At 37.3% G+C, this 21,691-nt stretch overlaps 1 protein-coding gene across 4 annotated transcripts in view; it reads right to left on the reverse strand.

Moving 5' to 3' along the window:
• The window catches only part of ALDH1A1 (aldehyde dehydrogenase 1 family member A1), an 88,268-nt gene that overhangs the window by 11,802 nt on the left and 54,775 nt on the right, over positions 1-21,691 (reverse strand). For 3 of the 4 annotated variants that reach the window (XM_087957815.1, XM_087957813.1, XM_026675240.2), the window contains exons 3-8: positions 15,477-15,581; positions 11,618-11,758; positions 9,849-9,978; positions 7,065-7,126; positions 4,684-4,812; positions 765-878 (exon numbers count right to left, since the gene is read on the reverse strand). In XM_087957815.1, coding sequence (XP_087813941.1) covers positions 765-878; positions 4,684-4,812; positions 7,065-7,126; positions 9,849-9,978; positions 11,618-11,758; positions 15,477-15,581 — 681 coding nt within the window. Of the gene's footprint in view, positions 1-764; positions 879-4,683; positions 4,813-7,064; positions 7,127-9,848; positions 9,979-11,617; positions 11,759-15,476; positions 15,582-16,784; positions 16,831-21,691 lie in introns of those variants that run through there. The other variant, XM_087957816.1, reaches the window with a different exon arrangement.

Below are 21,691 nucleotides of genomic sequence, written 5' to 3' on the forward strand. Positions count from 1 at the left end.
TTTGGGGCAAATATTCTGACTTATAATAAGGCATCTTTCTATGAGCTATACCAGGAGTTCCCAACCTTTTCTATATCCTGCACCCCTAAAACACTTCTGATATATTCTCGCATCCCTTAGAAAAATAATATGTATATGATGTGCATATAACGATGCATATAGACTATAATTTTGAAATTTCTAAACCCAAGTTTTCACACTCCCTGGAATATCATCCCGCACCCTGGTTGGGAACCCCTGAGCTATACTTTTTTTAAAAATGTGGAATGTGTCCAACAAGCCAGAATTAAGAACATATATTCTTTGGATGCCTAAATATGTTTTTCCAGATAAAATGAATGAAAATGCAGAATGTGATTTTTGTGCGTGATCCCAACAACTGACTATCCTTTGCAAATAAACCTGCTTTGTTCAGATTGATTATCATCTTCCAAAACTCTTGGTTTTTATTTTTATTTTGGAGGAGATACATTTTATTTGCATTTATTTATAAAATTTGTCATTGTTTTTCCACAATTCAAAATAATTTGGGGAACCAAAAAAAAGTTACAACGTAGAATTCCAGCCAATTCAAAATAAGATTTAAACAGTGCCTAGAAAAGAAGCATTTGAGATGACTGTGATCAAGAAATAATTACAGATACATTGTTTAACTCAGTTAAAGATGAAAAAGTCAACAAAATTACACAGAAACAAATTAGGATTTGTCAGAATTGGAATTTAAATTTTTCTGTTTCGGTTCTTTACAATATTAGGGAAGCTACCTCAGTTGAGCCTGTGAAGGACACTTTATCTATATCCATGTGATTGGAAATGGCTGCTCCAGCAGTAGGACCATATCCTGGCACAATATTCACCACTCCTGGTGGAAATCCTGCCTGGAAGGAAAGAGTAAAATGTTGTCACCAACATTCAGTAGGGCTGTCCCAATTTCTTATATTTTTATTCTTTCTCAAGACCAGATTCATACATCATTTCAATCCATGGTATATTTTGGCTAAAGTATTGTGTGATCTCAACAAATTGTGGTTGGCAAACTTTGCTTCTATAGGTAGTCCTCAACTTATGACAATAATTGATTCTGAAATTTCTGTTAAGTGAGTCTTGCCCCATCTTATGACTTTTCTTGCCACAGTTAAGTGAATCACTGCAATTGGTAAGTTAGTCACCTGGTTGTAAAATGAACCTGGCTTTTCCATTGACATTGTCAAAAGGTTGCAAAAAAGGGATTGCATGACCTTGAAACCCAGTAATAGTCATAAATATGAACCAGGTGCCAAGCATCTGAATTTTGATCATGTGATCAATGGGGATGCTGCAAAGGTTATAACTGTGAAAAACAGCCGTAAGTCACATTTTTCAGTGCTGTTGCAACTTTGAACAAACTGTTGTAAGTAGAGGACTACCTGTATGGCTTTGAATGCATGAATCCAGATAATTGTGGCATTTGCAACACTCGAGGCTTAGCACAAAGGGTGAGTTCAGTTAAAGAAGCTTAGGATACTAAATAAGGTTCCTTCATGTTATGTTTTAGAATAATATTTCATATTGCCTTCTGATATTTGACAATTGATCTGCAGTATCAGAGCAAATACACTGAGTATGATAACGGTACTGTTAAGAATTAACAATTGCCTTTTTCAGGTGCTCTTCTTTTTTCAATATCATGATATTCTTGGCTTTTAATTCTGCTCAGGAATCAAAGAAAGCCATTCTGTAGCTTGCTATTCTGCTTAAGAAATACTATTCTGCTTAAGAAAATGAGATACTAGAATGACCGGATCTCCTACTACTATATAATGAGCCAAATCATATTTGCTCAAAAATAAGATTTGGAACACATATGGGCATTTGTCTGAAGTGGGATAGGTTTTCCTGCCTGAATAGGAGATTGGATTAGAAGACTCCAAGATCCTTTCCTACTCTACTCAACTCGACTCTATTGTGTAACGTGTACTGTCTTAACAGGATGGATATATCTTCTACTTTGAATAGCACGGGGCATATCAATACAGGTAATCCTTGATTTATGACAACAATTGAACCCAAAATTTCTGTTGCTAAGTGAGACAGTTGTAAAGTGAATTTTGCAACCTTTGCCCCATTTTGCAACCTTTCTTGCCACAGTTGTTAAGTGAATCACTGCAACTATTAAGTAATAGGTTTGTAAAATGAATCTGGCTTTCCAGATTAATTTTGCTCGTCAGAATGTGGCAGAAGGTTGATCACATGATCCTGGGAGACTGCAACCATCATAAATACATGCCAGTTGCCAACCGTCCAAAATTTGATCATGTGACCAGAGATGCTGCAACAGTTGTAAGTGTGAAAAATGGTCATAAGTCACTTTTTTCAGTGCCATTGTAACTTTGGATAGTCACTAAATGAAACAAAATTAAACAAACTAAATGAAAGTTTGTTTGTAATCTGCATATTAATTGTTCTCCCACAAGTTCCCCCACCCCAGGAATGGTATTTACTAATGATTTATTGTCACCAATTTCCATCACTTATCTTTTATCAACCATTCTCTATAATTCTGAATTCACCTCTGCTCCATATTGGCTATTCAACCAGCAAATTAACTGCTGACATGGCATTAAAAGGTGACACTTCTCAACATTAACCAAATTGGTACTCTGCTCTAGTCTCGATAACAATAGCTTTCTCAAATTACTTATGATACATGGCAACAATGCCAAGAAATTAATGGCATGTGGGGCAATCTAAGATGGCGGCTGCCCAACATGGAGCCAAGAGAAAACTAAGTCCATGCAGAAGCACTCATACAGAGAGAACCAGGCTGTCAGACATTTGAGGTGTGCCTAGTCAAGAAGCCGACACTATTCAGGAATGCTACTTTATTGTTTGTAAGACCGTGTTTTTCAAAGTTGGCAACATTAAGAGGTGTGGACTGGCTGGGAAATTCTGGAAACTGAAATCCACACCTCTTAAAAGTTGCCAAGTTTGAAAAACACTGTTGCAGGGTACACCAACAGAATATTAAAAGCTTGCCCAAATGTCTTCATCCTGTATTGAAGAAACTTACTCCAAAGGGTTTTTTCCCCCCTCATGCTTCCTTCTGTCTCTGGGGTGTTGTAACTCTTGACTAAATCCCTCTTTAGGGATTCACTCCTTAGCGGATCTTTTACCCTTTCTCCAAGGTAAGCTTTAAATTCTGTTAGACAGGCAGTTCTTTGACTATGCCCAGTCCTAAGGATGACCCTAATTTCTCCACTACAAAACTAAATCTAAAGCTTAGGGGGCTTCCAAAAAAAAAAAAAAAGTATATTAATGGACCAAGAAATGATAAGAGTATTCGATACATGGGCTAACTCACCTTCCAAACAGCACAAATCACTTTACAGAAAGTCTTTGACTTATGATCACAATTGGGACTGTAATTTCATTGCTAAGAAATAAGGTCATTAAATGAAGGGCACCTGATTTTATTCCTCCCCCCCAACAGCTGTTAAATGCAACTAGTCCCCCCCCCCTCCAGTGACTTTGCTTGTTGGAAGCAGGCTGGGAAGTGATCACAAATGGGGACCTCAGGACACTGCAACAATCACAAATACCTATGGGTTGCCAATCCCAATGATAGATGTTGGGTATGTTGCAACCATCGCAAGCGTGAGTGAGTACTGGTTCCAAATCATTTCTCGAAACTTAGAATGACAAATAGTTATACATTATGGACCTCCTGTATTTTTTTCAAAATTGTATAGGAGCTTATGGGCAATAAGCTGAGTAATACTTTTGACCATGGATCGTTGCAGAATCTTAGCTGCCCTTTGCCATGTTACTTGAGGGGTGGCTGCATTTGTGCGTCTGGTTCAGGGCCCGTAATGCAGGACTCCCTCCTCCCAGTATTCAACTTGCTTTAAAAAATAACCTCTGCTTGCAGAAAAGAATACAATCAGATTTCTTTCGGTTTGTGTCACTCTTGACATGAGATCTGGGAAGAAACAGCAAGCCTGTAGAATTGGACATTCTTGGCAGATTTCTTGCAATTACTTTGTCTGCCAGGACCTAATGCAAGACTTTGAACTGAAGGCCAAAGCTTGAAATGTTGCCTATCCCGATGTAAGCTCAGTCCTATTCGTTTCAACCAAACGGCATCTAAGTGAGGAAGTTTCGAATTCTGACTTTATAACAGGTGTATTTTATCCTGGGCACACCTAGCTTGACACTTGACAGTTTCATATAGCTCATGTTCACTTATTGGGTAAGGCAAATACAACAGCGAGAAACTTAAATGAAAACATCAAGTCGAGTTACCATGTTTCATCATCGAAATGCTCCTGTGAAACATCAAAACCACCCTTCCCACCCCGCTCTTTGCCCCTCCCTTTGTCTTTTCCGAGCCTGCTCTTGTTTGTTTTTGCCTCCCCAACCTGCAGTGAGGTTTACCAAGATGTTCGGTTTACTAAGCTGCTAATGATTTGTTTTCTGAGCAATTTAGGCTGGAAAAGCATGTGAGCCTCTAGCCCTTGATGTGCTTCAGTGGTTTGCAATACAACACAATAGCCCAAGACAAGGCCAGGCATGCTGTGCACTCCTCTGATACAAAGCAGATTAGCCCTTTACCATTTAGATGCACCGTCATGTAAGGATCCCATTTACATCCATTTTCTCCTTTCTTCGGGACCTGCGCCCAATCATTTTGCTATGGCAACTCACCTCTTTAATTAAAGCGCCCATGTGAAGAGCAGTCAGTGGAGTTTGCTCGGCTGGCTTGACGACTACCGTGTTTCCGCAACAAAGGGCCGGGGCAATCTTCCAAATGAACATAACCAGTGGGAAGTTCCACTACAAAGGCACCGAAAGAAGCCATGACCAACAAATCATTAGAACAAGTTTATATTTCCTACTTGTACTTTGTAAATGTCCACCACCCACCAGAAAACAGCCACAGGTTTAAGACTGAGATTTGATTAATATGCTTCCATTGACCCTAAGAAAAGACAGCCAACCAACCAACTTGGGGCTCTTTTCAGGGACTGGCACTAGGAACAAGGCTACTGGTGTGTTGCCAAAGGGCAGAGCTTCTTTTGAAGAGATTCAGAAACAGCGAGCACTGTAATTAGTGAAGGTTATAAACTTTTATTAGACTAGATTGCATCAAAGGCTAAACTATCAGAAGCAAGATGTACGGCTTTTGTTTACTTTCTTTCCTCAGCATATACTGGTGAGCAACCAGAGTGACCCCTGTCAGGGGTCAACCAGAATTACTTTCCAATAGTCCAGATGTTCAAAGGGCACTTATCTAGTCTAAAGCTATAGCTATAGCTATGGGCTATTCAAGTTATATTCTCATCTATCTATTCAAGGTATGCACTCCTCCTATTCTTTTTCAAAGCAGGAGATAAAATTTTATCAAATGGTTAATAGAGATAATTAGATGATCAGCCCTAAATTCCCAAACCATTCCATGGTACTCAGATTTATGTTTGGAGGTGACACAGCAGGTACGAAGGTTCCAGTGCAAAGTTTCAGACACTGGCAGAAATTCTTTACATGAAAGGTAGAAGGACTGTACAGTATGCTACTAACATTCTCCTTGACCTCCTTGATATCTTCTGACTCTTTCCGCTATATTTAATCTGTGAATCTAACCTGAACTAGAGGTTTTATGAAGACAATGTTCTGGTTTTGAAACGTATTTTCTTAACTCTACTTTGTACAATTTTCTCAACATTAAATGCATACAAAGACACACACAATAACTCAAATATAGCTATTTCAGGGAAATTGTAGAGCAAGCCACATGGTGGCCAATATTGCTAACACAGTTTCACTCACCATCTGTAGTAATGAAAGCCTAAACATATGAAGATTAACAATGATCGGGTGGAGAAAAGGCAGAGCAACATCCATGCTAATGGTGAATCTCATTCATTGAAACTTTTTCCTTTGCCCTGGGAAAGCTTGATGAAATAAAATCATCAACCAGGTTCCAGAGCACAACACATTTGTATACAGTTCTACTAATGAGTTGTATATTGTAGACATGGAGAACCAGGGAGAAGATACCTCAATTTCCCAGTAGTCTTGTTATTTTGTTGTTGACTGATGTTATCAGTTTTACTTAGCCTGGTGCTTTCTGGATTTTTTGGGACTGAAGCTCCCAGAACTTCTATTGGTCAAATTAACTGGGAATATTCTGTTAATCTCTTTTAGCCAGGCAGATAATCCTTATACACTATAAATTTGTTACATTGTTCCTTTTAAGTTGTTTGTTGGCTTAAGCATAAAAGTACCTACTTGAGACACTTTTGTTTAGATACTATAACACTCTTGGTTGTATATTCTTTTCTTAGATCTTAGAAAAGCTGAGTTCTGCTAATGTGCAATCAGTTTGAAATGCTTTCGTGGTCATCAGCAATCCCATCAAGATGATGAATTGGTTTCTGTTGTTTTCCCAGTTTTATAAATGCTCTTAACTGTTTGTTTAGAAAATGGTAATTTGGGGAGAATTGTATGCCACTTAAAATTAGCTGATAGGAGCAGTCTATATAGTCAGAAAATAAACAAACAACAAGCCAGTTGGTCTCAGCAGGTGGCTTCAGGAATGTGAAAACATGCACTAATTCTCAAACAAATTAATTTAAATGGAGAAACATCTAACTAAAAGTATGAATATACACTCAGTCTTCAATCTAGAGAAACTGCCAGCATAACTTAAGTTCGATTCATAGAACAAAGCAGATTATTGGGAGTTAAAGTAGGTATGCATATATGCATTTTTGTACATAAACACATAATTCAAGGGTACCCAACTGGGTGGGCCTGGATATATAGTCCTCGGAGCCCAAAATTGTAAGCAAATGACACTTTTTAATGAGATAAAAGATAAAAGCTATTAAATATTCAGGAGCTCAGTTTATATATTTATTGACAAAAGTTTAATTCAAGTTAAATTAAAATTAAATTAAATCTATTAAACTGTTCCATGTGTTGTTAGTTACAGCCCTTGGGACATGAAAAACGTAGCCATGAATGGCAATTTATGTGAAATGAAAGACATAACTCATTGTGTTTATTATATACATGATACTTACAGGAATGATTTGACCACAGACTCCAACAGGTTCATGTCTAGTAAACGTGAAATAGTTTCCATCTAGGTAAAATAATAAGAAAACACAGAAAATATAGCAAGAGTAAAAGCAAATCTGCCTTGCTAATCTGCAATTTCTATAGGCTGTTGCAGTTGTGGCCTGTTGCTACAGTATAATACAAGCAAATAACATGCAAATGTGCCGAGATTCAATAATAATAAAATATAAAACTTAAGACAGTGGAGATGGTGAGCCAGTCAGCATTCCTTTAACTGCTACACATACTTTCAGCAACTCTACTTTTCCATTAGACAAGCCTGCACAACTGGTGTAGCAACAAGATTGAATCAATAGGGTAAAAAGTTGGAAACTTTAAACCAGGGATCTTCAAACTTGACAGCTTTAAGACTTGTGCACTTCAACTCCCAAAATTCCTCCTCCAGTCATGTTAGCTGAGGAATTCTGGGACTTGAAGTCCACAAGCCTTAAACTTGCCAAGTTTGAAGACCCCTGTTCTAGGGGATGCTTTGCCTGGTTTTATCCTCCATTCTAATTCTGCTAGGTGAGAGAAATAGGACTCTCAGCATTTAATTGCCTAAAAGATCAGAAAAAATGGCCTCAGATTCTGTCATGAAACTCCTGATGCTGTGGAATTAAGTTGTGGGACCAGGATAATCAGTTTTTCTTTCCCAACTGATCATAATTCACAAGGGATAAATTAAATCAAATTAAAAAAATAAAATAAAATAAAAAAAGAATACAAAAACATTGTCCGTTTTCACAGATTGCAATTTAAAATGATCTCACTCAAAAAAAAACCATAGAAAATATAAACTGATAATGAAAAGTCTGCTGCAGAGAGAGATTCTCATTGTATAAAATAAACAACTTCTCAGCTTGTTCAGAGAACATAAATACCCAGGAAGCTTAAACAGCAATATATATAGGAACATTAAGATTAAAATTCTAAACATAGTTTATATGTCAGTTTTTATCTACCTACTCATTTGAGTCAATCAGAAGCAAAATCCTTTGATTGCTTCCCTGGACTTTTTCCAGCTTCTTTAATCAGGGGCTCAAAAGCACTTTGATATTCCTTTATTTCATTGTGGTACCCAGATTCTTCCTTTGTTCTTAAAAAGCATAAACTTGCTAGCCAGCAGTAATGGAGGCACTTCAGAATAAACTCTGTATATTTGTCCTATGTTTGCATCTATACAGGTAATCTTCACTTACTGACTGCAATTAGGACTTGCTAAGTGATGAAATCATGAAATCGCAAAATCACATGACGGCTCCCGACTTTATAATGCCAGTTCGTCAATTTCGGCTGTAGCCATTAAACAAGTCACATGACACAATGACATGTGAGAACAAACATGTGACTCCTGCTGCCTTCTCCCATTGACTTTGCTTGTTGGAAGCCGGCTGTGAAGGTTGTAACTGGTGATCACATGACTGCAGGGTGTAGTGACTGTTGTAACACCAGTGGCCAAGTGTTGAATCACAACCATGTGACTACAGGCATGCTCCAACAGCCACAACTTTGAAGACCATTTGTAAATTTACTTGTTCAGCATTTCTTTAAGTTAAATTGATGAACAAGTGTTCCCTAAGTGAGGATAACCTGTAATGCCTAAATAAATGCTGGCAAGTTCTTATTGGTATAACTATAGTGTATATGTAGGGGGCGTGCATAAGCACACCAATCGTACCTACCATCCCTGTCCTATTGTTTCTTTTTCTTTTTCTTTTTAAGTGTCTATCTTGTGTATTCATAACTATGTTTATACTTATACCTGTTATCTTATAATAGCTTGATAAATAAATAAATAAATAAAAATTAAATAAAATACATGTACAAATGAAAATTTAGGCATGTAAGAAAAAATCAAAATGGACAAATTTTCTATTCATTTCTTTCTTTTGTTCTTTAGTTTATTTAGTTGTTTGAGAAATTTAGTCTCAAGACCAGCAATTAACATCCTTTGAAATGTACCTGGACTAGATAATATCTTGTCTACTGCAAATGACTTCAAAAATTAAAAGGAGTAAATCATTGGAAGGTAAGTCTTACAATGTATATAAGATGATAGGAGAACCAGTTTAGCTAATTCTTTTTTAGGACAAGTAACAAAAAAATCAGTTTGGATTTCAAGAAGCTAAGTCAACTTGGAGGAAGGTTGTAACCTTTCTAGTCTTCTGGGCGGCTCTGAAGATCTGGCCTTTTCTCAGGATGGTAAGATAAATTCCATATGGGTGTCATTTATATGGCTGAGTCTGTTATACTCTGTGTGTGTGTGTGTGTGTGTGTGTGTGTGTGTTGTTTTAAAGTCAAAAAACAACGTGTTTCCTGCATCCTTAGATATTGTTCTTTTTAAGAGCTGGGGTCTTGAGGTAAAAAAAAAAACAAAGATTGCTCAATTTGTATGGTTATACAATCTGTCAGACTGCAACAAGACTTGGTAAAGAAAATATAATTGTATTCTTACACACAGAGAATACAAAAGCATTCACAATAAAAACCTGCTAATCCTTGCAACTGAAGGAACTTTAGTTGGGATGGAAAGTTACATGAATGAATTGTACAAGATGTACCAAACATTGAAAAAACAAAACCAAACCAAAAACAATCCTTACCAATAAAGCTTTCACCAATATACTTTTATGTAACAGATTTCTAAAGCTGCATTTTTCTCAGATAAAAAAGACTTTTGCTCGAGGCTTCTTTTAATTCGCGTTAAATCAACTTTATCTCACGGACCCTTGTCCAGACTGACTCACCCATGGGGATGGTACGTCCTTGGATTTTATCAGCCCAGCCAGCAAAGTAGCGCAAAGTGGTGATACAACCACCCAAGTCCATTAGGTAGGCGTTTGAAAAAACCTTTCCCCCATTAAGACTCTCCATTGTCTGAAACAAAGAACGGCTTAAAAAAATTAGTCATTGTAGATAAATGAAAGAATGTAACAGTCTTTAACACTGGTTTATTAAGAATTAAACTAACTAGGTCATGACGACTGAAGAATGGCATTGGGAAAGTAAGATTATCTTCAGCAGAGGACAGAATAACAGGCTTTAAAACAGGGATCCCCAAACTTGGCAACTTTAAGACTTGTGGATTTCAACTCCCAGAATTCCTCAGTCAGCTTTGCTTTCCTGGCTGAGGAATTCTGGGAGTTGAAATCCACAAGTCTTAAAGTTGCCAAGTTTGGAGACCTCTGCTTTAAAATCCTACAAATTAAAAAAAAAGCAACTGAGCATTGTGATCATGGTGAACAAATGTAGGTAATGAACTGAATCTGTAGCTTTGAGGCATTTCCTAAGGAGTAATTCTAGAGTGGCTGTTTTGAGGGTAGTTATCTAAGTGATACAGGATCTCAAAGGATAGTGGCCATCAGCATGTATTAGCTCTAGAATGAAGTTGTTTAATCTCAGAGAAGACTGCAGCTCGACTTTTGCTATATCATTTTGCTGGAAGATGTTGCCAGTACTATTTCTAGAATGAAATTCACTCCATGGAAAAAGGAAAAGACTTTGCATTTTGAACTGAGCCCCAGAACATAATCCTCTATTACTTTTTTTAGACTACTACGGGTACATTAGGTATTCATTCACTTTAGTTAGATATAATAGTTTAGTTGTTAATGACACGCTTTTCAAATGACCACTTCCAAAATTTAGGTAACTAGCTATTTTTTTAAAACCACACAGATATTCAATAATAGCACAAAAGAGATCCCTCCATTAAATATTGTGTGAAATTGCTGTACCGTTCAGAAAATGTTACTTTGCAGCCCCTTCTGAATGAAGATATTTATTTTATATTCGTAAATTTGGTTATGTGGGCTGAGCAAAGAATGGGGAAAAAATGGTTAAACCCATTAGGATGGGTTCCACAATCATTTTCATTCTTTCATCTGAAATACACCCACATTCTTTGAAATTAATCAGTGAATTCATTCAATTTTTCCTCCTTGTTTGAGAGATTAAAATCTCTGCATCAAACTTATAGTTGATGTTAAAAAAAAAAGATTAAGGCTTTGAACATTGTACTTTTCATTCTCAGATGCTGGGGTGACCAGTGTCAAACTAGATGGGATTGTGCAGTAAAGCAACAAAACAAATCCAACATTCCTGTACTTTAAACATTCAAAATTGTGGTTGACCTAAAAGGCTACTTGGAGAAATTTGGAGACTCTCCTCAGTACAACTTGGTTTTCAAATTAATACTGGGAGCATTACCTGGTGCCCTCTTCACTTCATTATTTTTCTTCAGTGGCAGTGATGAAATGTTACCTTATCACATTAGATTACTTTTCTGTCTTGCTTAAGAAAGACAAGGGAGATGTTAATCTTCCTTGTGTAACTGACTGAATACAACAGGGCCAGTTTTTCTGACAAGGAAACAATGTGGGTTTTTCTAATAAACTATGACTTTGGGTTGGTTAAATTCTCTTAATATATCATTACAGTGGAGTACTCGAAGGCATCAAAAGAATCCCATCTTTAAAAGATAGGTTTGCTTAAGAGTCAGCATTTTTAGACTTACAGCTAAGAGAAGACGGTCTCTTTCAATTAAATCCGCCAATTTGTTCAACAGCCTGCCTCTTTCTGAAGCATCTGCTGTCCTCCAGGAGGATCCAAACTCAAATGCTTTCCTTGCTGCTTTAACAGCTTTGTCAACGTCTTCCTATTAAAACAAAAAAACAAAACTTCACACATGTCATATCAATACTTTTCAGATCAGGATTATTAGCAATTGATCACTAGAGTAACAATTCTGCAAACCCCCACTTCAGTACCATTCCAGGCATTTTCTTTTCTTAATGCTATCGTTAGTACGCATTAATGTTTTCTTCATTCTCCAGAAGATATAAATAAGAGTAACATTTTCTTCCATTCAATCATCTCCAATTTTCAGAGACTTCCCTGCAGTTTTCTTGGCACAGTTTTTCATAAGTAGTTTAACTTTGCCTCCTTCTTAAGATTCAGAGAAAGTAACTGGCTAAAGGCTACCCAGTTGGCTTCATGCCAAGGTAAAACTAGAATTCACAATATCCTGATTTCTTGCCTGATGCTTTAATCACTACCCCAAACTGGCTTTCAAGTGTAACAGACCTGGTAACAATTCTGATAAAGCACACAAGTGTTATCTCATGGAATAATATTGGAAAACTGTGTTCCTACTGAAAACTGTAATAAACAAAAACATTCTTTTCCCTTTTAGCAAACATCTTAGCAAATCCCTAGCATGCTGTTCGTGAATTAATTTCATGGTAGAAAATTAAAATTAAATCTAATTGGTGAAAGAATGATTATTAAGCTTCATGGTGATAAATAACAGAAGTCCATACAAGTATAAACAAACAAATTATTATAGTTGTATTCACTTTTTAATGAGACTTGTCAACAATAACATTATGATAGTTTACAGTACTCATAAATCAGCAGGTATGGGATTGACATCTAAACATCTATGGAGATTTTCAATCATCCAGGTCATAGTTGTCTCAAAGGTGCTTTTTCAAACAGGCAACTAGACTTTCTTGGGGGTTTTTTCCTTTGAAAAAAACCCATTTCGCTTCTCATCTAAGAACTGAACCAAAGAAGCTTCTTGGATGAGATGTAAAACATTTTTCAAAGGGGGAAAAAAAACCAAGAAAGTTCAGTTGCCTTTTGGGAAAAAACACCTTTGGGATTGACACCTAAGGCTTAATAGGACATGTTAAGATTGTATTTTTTTCATTTAAAAATATAATTATGTTTAAGTCTTTTCTAGTCATTGTAGCTTGAATGAACAAACTGAGTGAAAGGATTTAGTTCACAATCTCATGTATTTCTTTGCCTTATAATTTGATTTTCGGAGCAAGGAAAAAGAGTTTTCTGAAATGAATAATCCTTTGTGGTGTCCATTGTAAGTGCAGATCAAAGTCCTAAATATTATTATTTCATCTGCTAAATGCTAGAATCTGGAGTTTACATTTATTTGTATGATTTGTAGATTTGTGCGCTTTAGAAAATGATTTAGTTATTAGCAATCATTGACACTATATGGCTTAGGACATGACTGCTTCCCTCGAATGGTTTCTACCTTTTGGGTATGTTCTGGCAGTGGATGTAGGAGAAGAACAGGTAGAACTGGGGGAGGTGGAGTTAAACACATCATCAGCTGAGAGTCATTGCATTCCCAAAAGCGGTCTAAGTCCAACCCTTCCTGAATTAGTTGACCCTTTCTGGCACCACATTAGTGTTGATCTTTAATAGACCAGATTCTTCAGTATAGGCTTGAATAAATCTTCTTTGCTATAACCCAACCAGTAGTCCTGATTCTTTGCACCTCACAATGGATGTGCTTTAGGTGCCCTCTATTAAATGTTGTTATCTTGCAGGATCAATGTAGTGTGCCTTCTCTTTCCCCCACTTTCCCAAAAGAGCATTCCTCCCTCTCTGAGAAAAGGGCAGAGCATTCTCTCCTAGGTTTTGAAAAGCTTTGGTCTCGAGCCTTGGGTTAATGTATTATTATATTTGGGGGGAGGACATTTTGTTTGTTTTCTATTGCTTTTGAGATCATTTTAGTTTGGGCTCCCTATGTGTTTTTATATTTTGTCTATTTTTATTTTGTTTTCTATACTAGCCAGAGTCCATCAGAGTTGGGCGGCTATAACAAATTTGAATAAATTAACACAGATATTTGAAAAAAAAAACCCCACACTTAATAGAAATTAACCTCACTTTCTCAGATTGTTCAGCCTTTTATGAAACAACAAAAATATCTAAATTTTTGTAACAAATTGCATTACTTAACTGGAGGCAGATGAAATAGCAACTGATTTCATTTGTAATACTATTTTTTTTCAATTTAAGAGGAGATAATAAAATGAACTGCATAATTAACCATCTCTTTACCCTCTTTAAAAAGTACTCTGGATATGGGCACACGATTCAGCTGACATTACAAGGAGAGGTCAGTCAGTACTAAGCAAATATGCAGTTTTAAAAATACTTCTAAAAGGAATCTTTGGACTGAATACAAAGAGCATACTTTATAAATGACTTTCACTACCCAAAAAATTAATGTAAGGCTTCCATCTGTCACAGAGCTTTGTCCTCTGTATGGTTCAGGACAGACAGGAGACCGATTGCTGAAACTTCAATCGCTTTTGCAATCAAACCAAGACTTCTCACTTAGATGCATATAAATCGGATTTTCCAACTTTGGCCGAGTACCTTCCTACATTATCAGGGATTCCTTCTTTCATCTAACCTTAAGGGTTAGAAACAAGGTTAAAACCAAAGATAAGTTAAACATACATTCTTTATTTGTTAGCACAAACCTTATTTTGGGGTTGTCCTGGGCACTAAACATCACCTCTCAAAAGAAGAAAATGTCCATTTCCAGCTATCTGCCCAATCCATCCAGCAATTACAAGGAAACAACCTTTGTGTTTGCTGCTCTTAATTACAGCATGCGAGCACTTGAGAAAGGCTACCCTATATGAGCTGCAAAAAATTGGATCATCACTAAATGACAACAAAAAACTTCTCAGAAAAGTCTTTTTATTGCTTCTCATGGTCTTCCAGATTTTTGTAGCCCAGATCTGGTGGTCCTGAGTCTTCAGATATCGTGGGAAGTACAGAAAACTATAGTCATGATAATGGCCTTAGCCTTTCTTGGCTGTGCTTGGGTTTTCTTTACTCATCAAATTTAGCAGTCCTGTTTGGTGGCAGTTTGAGATAGGGAGGGAAGTTCACTTCTTGAGTGAAGGGAGCAATTGCTTGTTAGTAATCTATTAACAATAGTTAGTATTAATTTATTTAATTGATAAGGCTATCAGATCAGAAATGATTCTAAAGCAGCTTAAAATAGACCTGTGTTTTTCAACCTGGCAACTTCAAGATGTGTGGACTTCAACTCCCATGCTGGTTGGGAAATTCTGGAAGTTAAAGTCCCCACATCTTAGCTGCCAACTTAAAAAAAAAAACATCATGAGACACAAAATGCCACATGTAGAGATGCACAGAAGAAGAAAATCCCAGCAACCACTCAAGCAGGGTCACAAATCAATTTGGTCCAGAACCTGCTTGAAAAGCCAAGTCAACCATTGGTTTGATTACTAGGAAATCATTGATTACTAGGAAAGCATCCAACATAATTATGGAAGGTACTGTTTATGTTTATATTATATTTGGTGCTGTTGAAAGCTTATTTATGACTGAGAAACCCAAGTTATTAACTCTCTCTCTCTGCATGTGTCTTTGCTATATTTAGTTCAGAAACCTGAGGAAATGAATTATGGGTGAACTTAAATATGGAAATGCACATAAATAGGTGTTCCAGTTTTAGTCTTGACTGTTGTTCAGGCTGGCTGTAAAAGAAATCCATGACACAGCAAAGGTTAAAAGCGTACCTTATCTCCTTCTTCCACCTCACAAATTTTCTCTCCTGTTGCAGGATTATGGACAGGAAATTTTTTGCCACTGGCTGAATTGTGCCATTCATTGTTTATAAATATCTGTAAGAAAATACAACACAAAAGTTGACACTGTTGTTATTAAATGCCATATCGCATTTCTCTAATTTGTCTGTCTGTCTGTCTGACACACACACATACACAATTTGCAGAAAGTAGGCCATTTAGAAATAAAAGATGATGCTGAACAATCACCTCTTCTGGAATATCACAATTGCTTCCACAGAGAGATAGGCAGCCTATGAATATAGTAAGTCAGTATGTGAGTGAGTGAGGAAGGATAAGCCTGTCAATTGAAGGGACAAGGCAGGCATTAAAAATTGTTCTGCTCAGATAAACATTTCACTCAAAATGGTAATTGGAAGCCAATCTACAATCATAAATGTGTTCATGTATCCTCTGTGGAGAGGACAGGAGGGAGGAAGAGTCCTTTAGTCCAAATTTGGCAACTTTAAGACTTGTGGGCTTCAACTCCCAGAATTCCTCAGCCAGCTTTGTTTTGCTGGCTGAGGAATTCTGGGAGTTGAAGTCCACAAGTCTTAAAAGTTGCCAAGGTTGGAGACCCCTGCTTTAGACAAAGCTTAATGCTTGCTTAAGCTTGCCTTAAGACTGACTGAGGCTGAAGAGAACTCTTGATTGCAGCCAAGAGATGGGAGTTTAAAAAAAAATATTTTCCTTGCTCTTCATTTTTTAACAGCTCACTGGCCACTAAAATGACCAGTGATCGCCTTCTAATCTTTCCTCTCTATACATCTTATTTTATTCAAGCCTCTCAGATATTCCATAAACCCAGTTTTCTTTGCATGGGAGGTGCCAAGACAGACACAATCTACTTCCAGGGTGTGTACATAGGTAGCTAGATTTGTATGTTTTTAATCAATCCTTATGCTACCTCCATCACAAAAGTAATTTGTGGTGGCTTACATAATAATAGTGTTAAAAACAACATTACAATCATAAAAATAAATTGCAATCTCACGGTATGTGCACATGGCATGGCATGTTGTTTTTGGCTCCTATCTGTAGTATTTGTAAGTTACAGGTGGTAACCTAGGTGGATTAAAAATAAACCGATGCTTTCTTAACCTTTTGTTGTTGTTGTTGAAATTTTTAATGTCCTTCTACCACAAAAATATTCATTTCTAGGGCTGGTCTAACTATTCCTTGCGGTAATGGATGGGGTGGAGATCAGGTGAACAGCAAAATAAAAACAATTCAGCTGAATTATCATTTATTGGGACTCACTAACTCTGCAGTCATTTACCATTTCTTCAGATTTATTTACACTGAAATGTAAGAAATTGTATCAAATGTAGTAATTCTAATTTTAATTCTAGTAATTCTAATTTTATTATGACCAGTAATGGAAGGATCTCTCCTAATTTTAGTATAGCAATGGGGGGCATATTTTCTCCAGTTAATTTCTAATATACTTATAGAACATATAATTCCCACCCCCTCTCTCCTTCCCCCTCCCTCCCTCTCTCTCTCTCTCTCACACACACACACATATATCTACGCACTTACCTACATATTATATTTTAATCCTCCTTTTATAAGTCATTCAAGATTGCAAACATACACAATATTCCTTCTTCCTCCTATTTTCTCACAACCACAATCTTGTCAGGTGGGTTGGGTTGACAGAGGGGGAGTGGTCCAAGGTCCCCCAACTAGCTTACATGCCTAAGGCAGGACTAGAACTCATACAACTTAACACACACAGGCTACACAACAAAGCTCTTCCCTGCAATGAAATATTACACCACCAAGGAAGTCAGAGGTGATGATTCAGTGTATCCATTTTATACATATGGGATGGACAGTAGATGAGATAATCTGATCCAGCCAAATTGATCATTTCATCCTATTGGCTTAGTTTTTTTTAATTAACATTTTTAACATTTTTTTTACAAAGGTTTTTTTACAAACTAAAAACAATACCAATTTAAAGAAAAAAGAAAGTAAACAAAAGTAAAAGAAAAGTGATTATTAAACAGAAAATAAATAAATAAGGAATAAAAAGTGACTTCTGATCTTCTTTATAGTAATTACAAATACATTTATAATTTATCCTCTCTTTCCAAGGTGATCCTTAATTTTTAGACTACAAATAAATCATGAAATTGGCTTCTCATCTTCCCACACCATGAATCCATCTCTTAAGAATAATAATGGTAATAATGTTGCTACTTTAATACAGAGATCTCCAAACTTGGCAACTTTAAGCTATGCTGGCTGGAGAATTCTGGGAGTGGAAGTCCACATGTCTTAAAGTTGCCAAGTTTGGAGACCCCTGCTTTAATCTTATTCAGACTATGGTTTAAACAACTGGGAAATCATAGTCATTTCTTAAAAGTTAGATACACAATAACCAATCGAGTTTTAAATGAAATTTTAATTTTGGGCAAGCAGTGGAAACAAACTTGGTTTCAAAATCTCTGTTATACATAAAGTTGGTACAAATTGACCAATTAAAGAATCTAATCGGGAACCTGGTAACTAGGCCCAGAAGCAGATATTGAATAAATGAATAAAGCCAAGAGTGATAGACTCACAATTAAAACTAAATCAAGCATGAATAAGTAACAAGCAGAATGTTATGTTAAAAAAAAAGAGGTTACTTGGCAACTCGTTCAGTTCCCAAAGACAGAGAGTAAGGTAAATATTAATACAATAGTGCCGTGTCTATGAAATGACAGTATGTCAAATTCAGGTATGTTTGTGAAAATGAAGAGGCATGCCTTTCTTTGGAAGTTCTCGTAGCATGAGTTTATCAGCACCTTTAGCTCACTGGCTCAAAGACTTGCAGGAGGTACTTTTCATTATATCCTCATGTCATTATTTTCAGTCACAACTTGGTTATAGCAGAACCAATATGGCTTGCAGAACTAAATCTTTCATTTAAGTTTACAGAGAAGAAGCTTGATGGCAAATAGAGAGCCTTACATTTATTTATTGAAAAATCTGTACTTGGTGTGCCCCTAAATTTTATTTTTTAAAATGTTTTCATGGAACTGAAATCTTAGATTAAAATAACATCAGTTCCCATGAGGTAATCCTAGATCATATACAGATAGTCTTCGACATACAACCACAATTGAGAATTGAGCCCAAAATTTCTGTTGCTAAATGAGACATGTGTTAAGTAAGTTTTGCCCCGTTTTATGACCTTGCTTGTCATGGTTGTTAAGTGAATCACTGCAATTGTTAAGTGGGTAATGTGGCTGTTAAATGAATCTGACTTCTCTTTGCTTGTCAGCTCACAAAAGGTAATCAATCACATGATTCCAGGACACTATGACCGTTATGAGTTAGTTGCCAAGCATGTGAATTTTGATAACATGACACCATGGGAATACTGCAACGGTCATAAGTGTGAATAATGGGCATAAGTTACTTTTTTCCGTGCCAATGTAACTTTGAACAGTCCTAAATGAACTGTTGTATGTCAGGGGAGTAGCTGTACTGTATTCAGGGAACAAATTCTGGATAGAACTTCTCCCCATATAACTTTCATTGTCTACCCAGATGTTTTCATGAGCTTCAGACCAGTGGTGGTGTGCTAGTTAGACAGTATATAGTGTGCTGGTTAGACAGCATAGTTAGTTGGGAATGGGAGCTGTCCCCTTAAGGGAATGCCTCATGGGAAATGTAGTTAATGCCTCATAGGAGATGTAGTTCATGTCATGTGGTCACACCTATAATCCTGATTGGTCACTGAATTGACCTCTGGCTGGGTTGGGGGGGGAGGTACAGTCATTCTTGCCTGGACCCAGCATCTTGCTGGAGTCTTCCCTTGCTGTATCATTATGGGATGGAGATAACTATCTTTTCACACTATGAAGACAACAATGCAAAGATTGGACATTAGATGAATCTCAACATAACTGTGAGTTATACCTTGAGGATGCCTGATATAATCCAATAAAATAACTTTGTATGGAAGCCTTTGTAGTGTTTAGCTGCTTATCTCAGGAATTTTGGGAATATAAGATTACCTGGGAGAAGAAAGGTGGGATTCAAATTTTTTTTACTACAGATTCTGTGGGCGTGGCGTGGCTTGGTGGACATGGCTTGGTGGGCAGGGGAAGGATGCTGTAAAATCTCCATTCCCTCCCCATTCTAGGGGGAAGGTTACTGCAAAATCCCCATTCCTTCCCCACCCCACTAACCTGCTTCCCAGCTACATTCTCCTGTGCAGGGCAACAAAAGAAGACCCAGCTAATCAGCTGGGACTCGGGAGGCAGAGAATAGATGGGGGCAGGGCCAGTCAGAGATGGTATTTGCCAGTTCTCCAAACTACTCAAATTTCCGCTACCATTTCTCCAGAACTGGTCAGAACCTGCTGAAAACCATCTCTGCTTCTGACCCCCTGTCAAGTTCTTGGCACCTATGAAACTAACCACAAGGAACAAGAAAGGGGAAATACTTGTGGCACAGTCAGGAGTCTGTTTCTGTCTCCATTGGGTTATAAAGAGCCAGGATGGTAGAGAAGAACATTGCTATATTTTAGCTTCCAGTGATGGATTCAACATATTCTATACAGGTGGTCCTCGACGTACAACAGTTCACTTCATAACCATTCCAAGTTACAACGGCACCGAAAAAAGTGACTTAAAACCATTTTTCACACTTATGACCATTGCAGCATCCCTACGTGATTTACATCTGGATGTTTAACAACTGACTCACAGTTATGATGGTTGCACTGTCCCATGATCCCCGTTTTGCAACCTTCTGACAAGCAAAGCCAATGGGGAAGCCAGATTCACGTAACAACCATGTGACTAATTTAACAACTTGCAGCGATGTCCTTGGCAAACGTGGCAAGAAAAGTCGTAAAATGGGGGCAAAACTCACTTCACAACAGAAATTTTGGGCTCAATTGTGGCTGTAAATTGAAGTCTACCTGTATTGAACTACTCAGTTTTCAGTTACCTTGATCTGGTCTACCATATTTACATTTCACGAGCAGTAATAGCTTTTATCCAGAAACCAGCCAGAAACCCCTGAAATTCTTCAAACGCAGTTGTAGTGGGTGCTCTCTGCAAGATTCATTTATCAAGATCACCTCTGCATTCTGGATTATCTTCCATTTTAGAAGACTTTCCAGGGGATTCTCATTCATAATGTTTTGGAAATGGCTGTGGGGTCAAAATCTTCCTTTCTCAAGAAAGGTCAGAGCTGGAACCGCAACCCAAGTTAATGAAGAGCCCATCTGAAGGTATTGTGTTCTAACCTGTGAGGAATAGTATCACCTGGAATAATCCAACTATTCCATCATCTTCTCTTGGCCAAGATATTAATCAAAGCACTGGAGGCAATATCATTTCAACACAGTGAAGGTGAGGTTGAAATGGATCTAGATAAAGACTATTACCCATTAAAGACTATTACCCAATAAAGACTATTACCATTAACATTTGGAGCTGTATTTGGTGTCTCATCATAAACTATATTTCATCCATAAAAAGAAATCTAGGTAAATAATGTAAAAAAACAAAAACCCTCAGATCTAGAGAGATCTATCACTTGTCGAGCCCCACATTACATGGCACAATCAAAGAATCACACAGACATCAATAAGGAACTTTAATGCAAGAATTGGAAGGAAACTAGAATCTTGAAAACTGCAGTAGAAACTTCTAGGTTTCATTTATTACCAATTTAAGCAAATGTCTCTTAAAATGTTTTTAATCAATTCTTCCTGAGCTTTTGCAGCTTGGATTAAGTTTCTGTTTATGAGATAAACTTTTAACAAATTTCACCAATGACAGAGATCATGAATCTGGTCGCCAACTAAGACTAGGGAAAATCCTGGGAAAAGACCCAATTCCTCCAGAAATGATTGAAAATAATTTGAGATTTGGGCTCCCATCCATGCCAGCAAAAACAGAGCTTGGGGGCGTGCGCAGCCCCTCCAGGTCCTATTTTTGACCACAAGATCCTCCTGCAGCCCTCTGCCAGGGAAAATGGAGCATGGGGGGCCCACAAGCGTCCCCCGCTCCGTTTTCATTGGCAGAGGCACTACGGGCCATTCCTTTGCTGTTTCCCGGCCAGCCCTGTGGGCCGGATGTGGCCCGCAGGCCTTGAGTTTAAGACCCCTGATCTAGCTCATTATTATCTGCACTGATTTGCTTTGGCTCTTT

Source organism: Notechis scutatus, chromosome 2, assembly GCF_049901735.1.
Source record: "Notechis scutatus isolate UNSWTSFEM ecotype Mainland chromosome 2, rNotScu1.2, whole genome shotgun sequence".
Lineage (NCBI taxonomy): Eukaryota > Metazoa > Chordata > Lepidosauria > Squamata > Elapidae > Notechis > Notechis scutatus.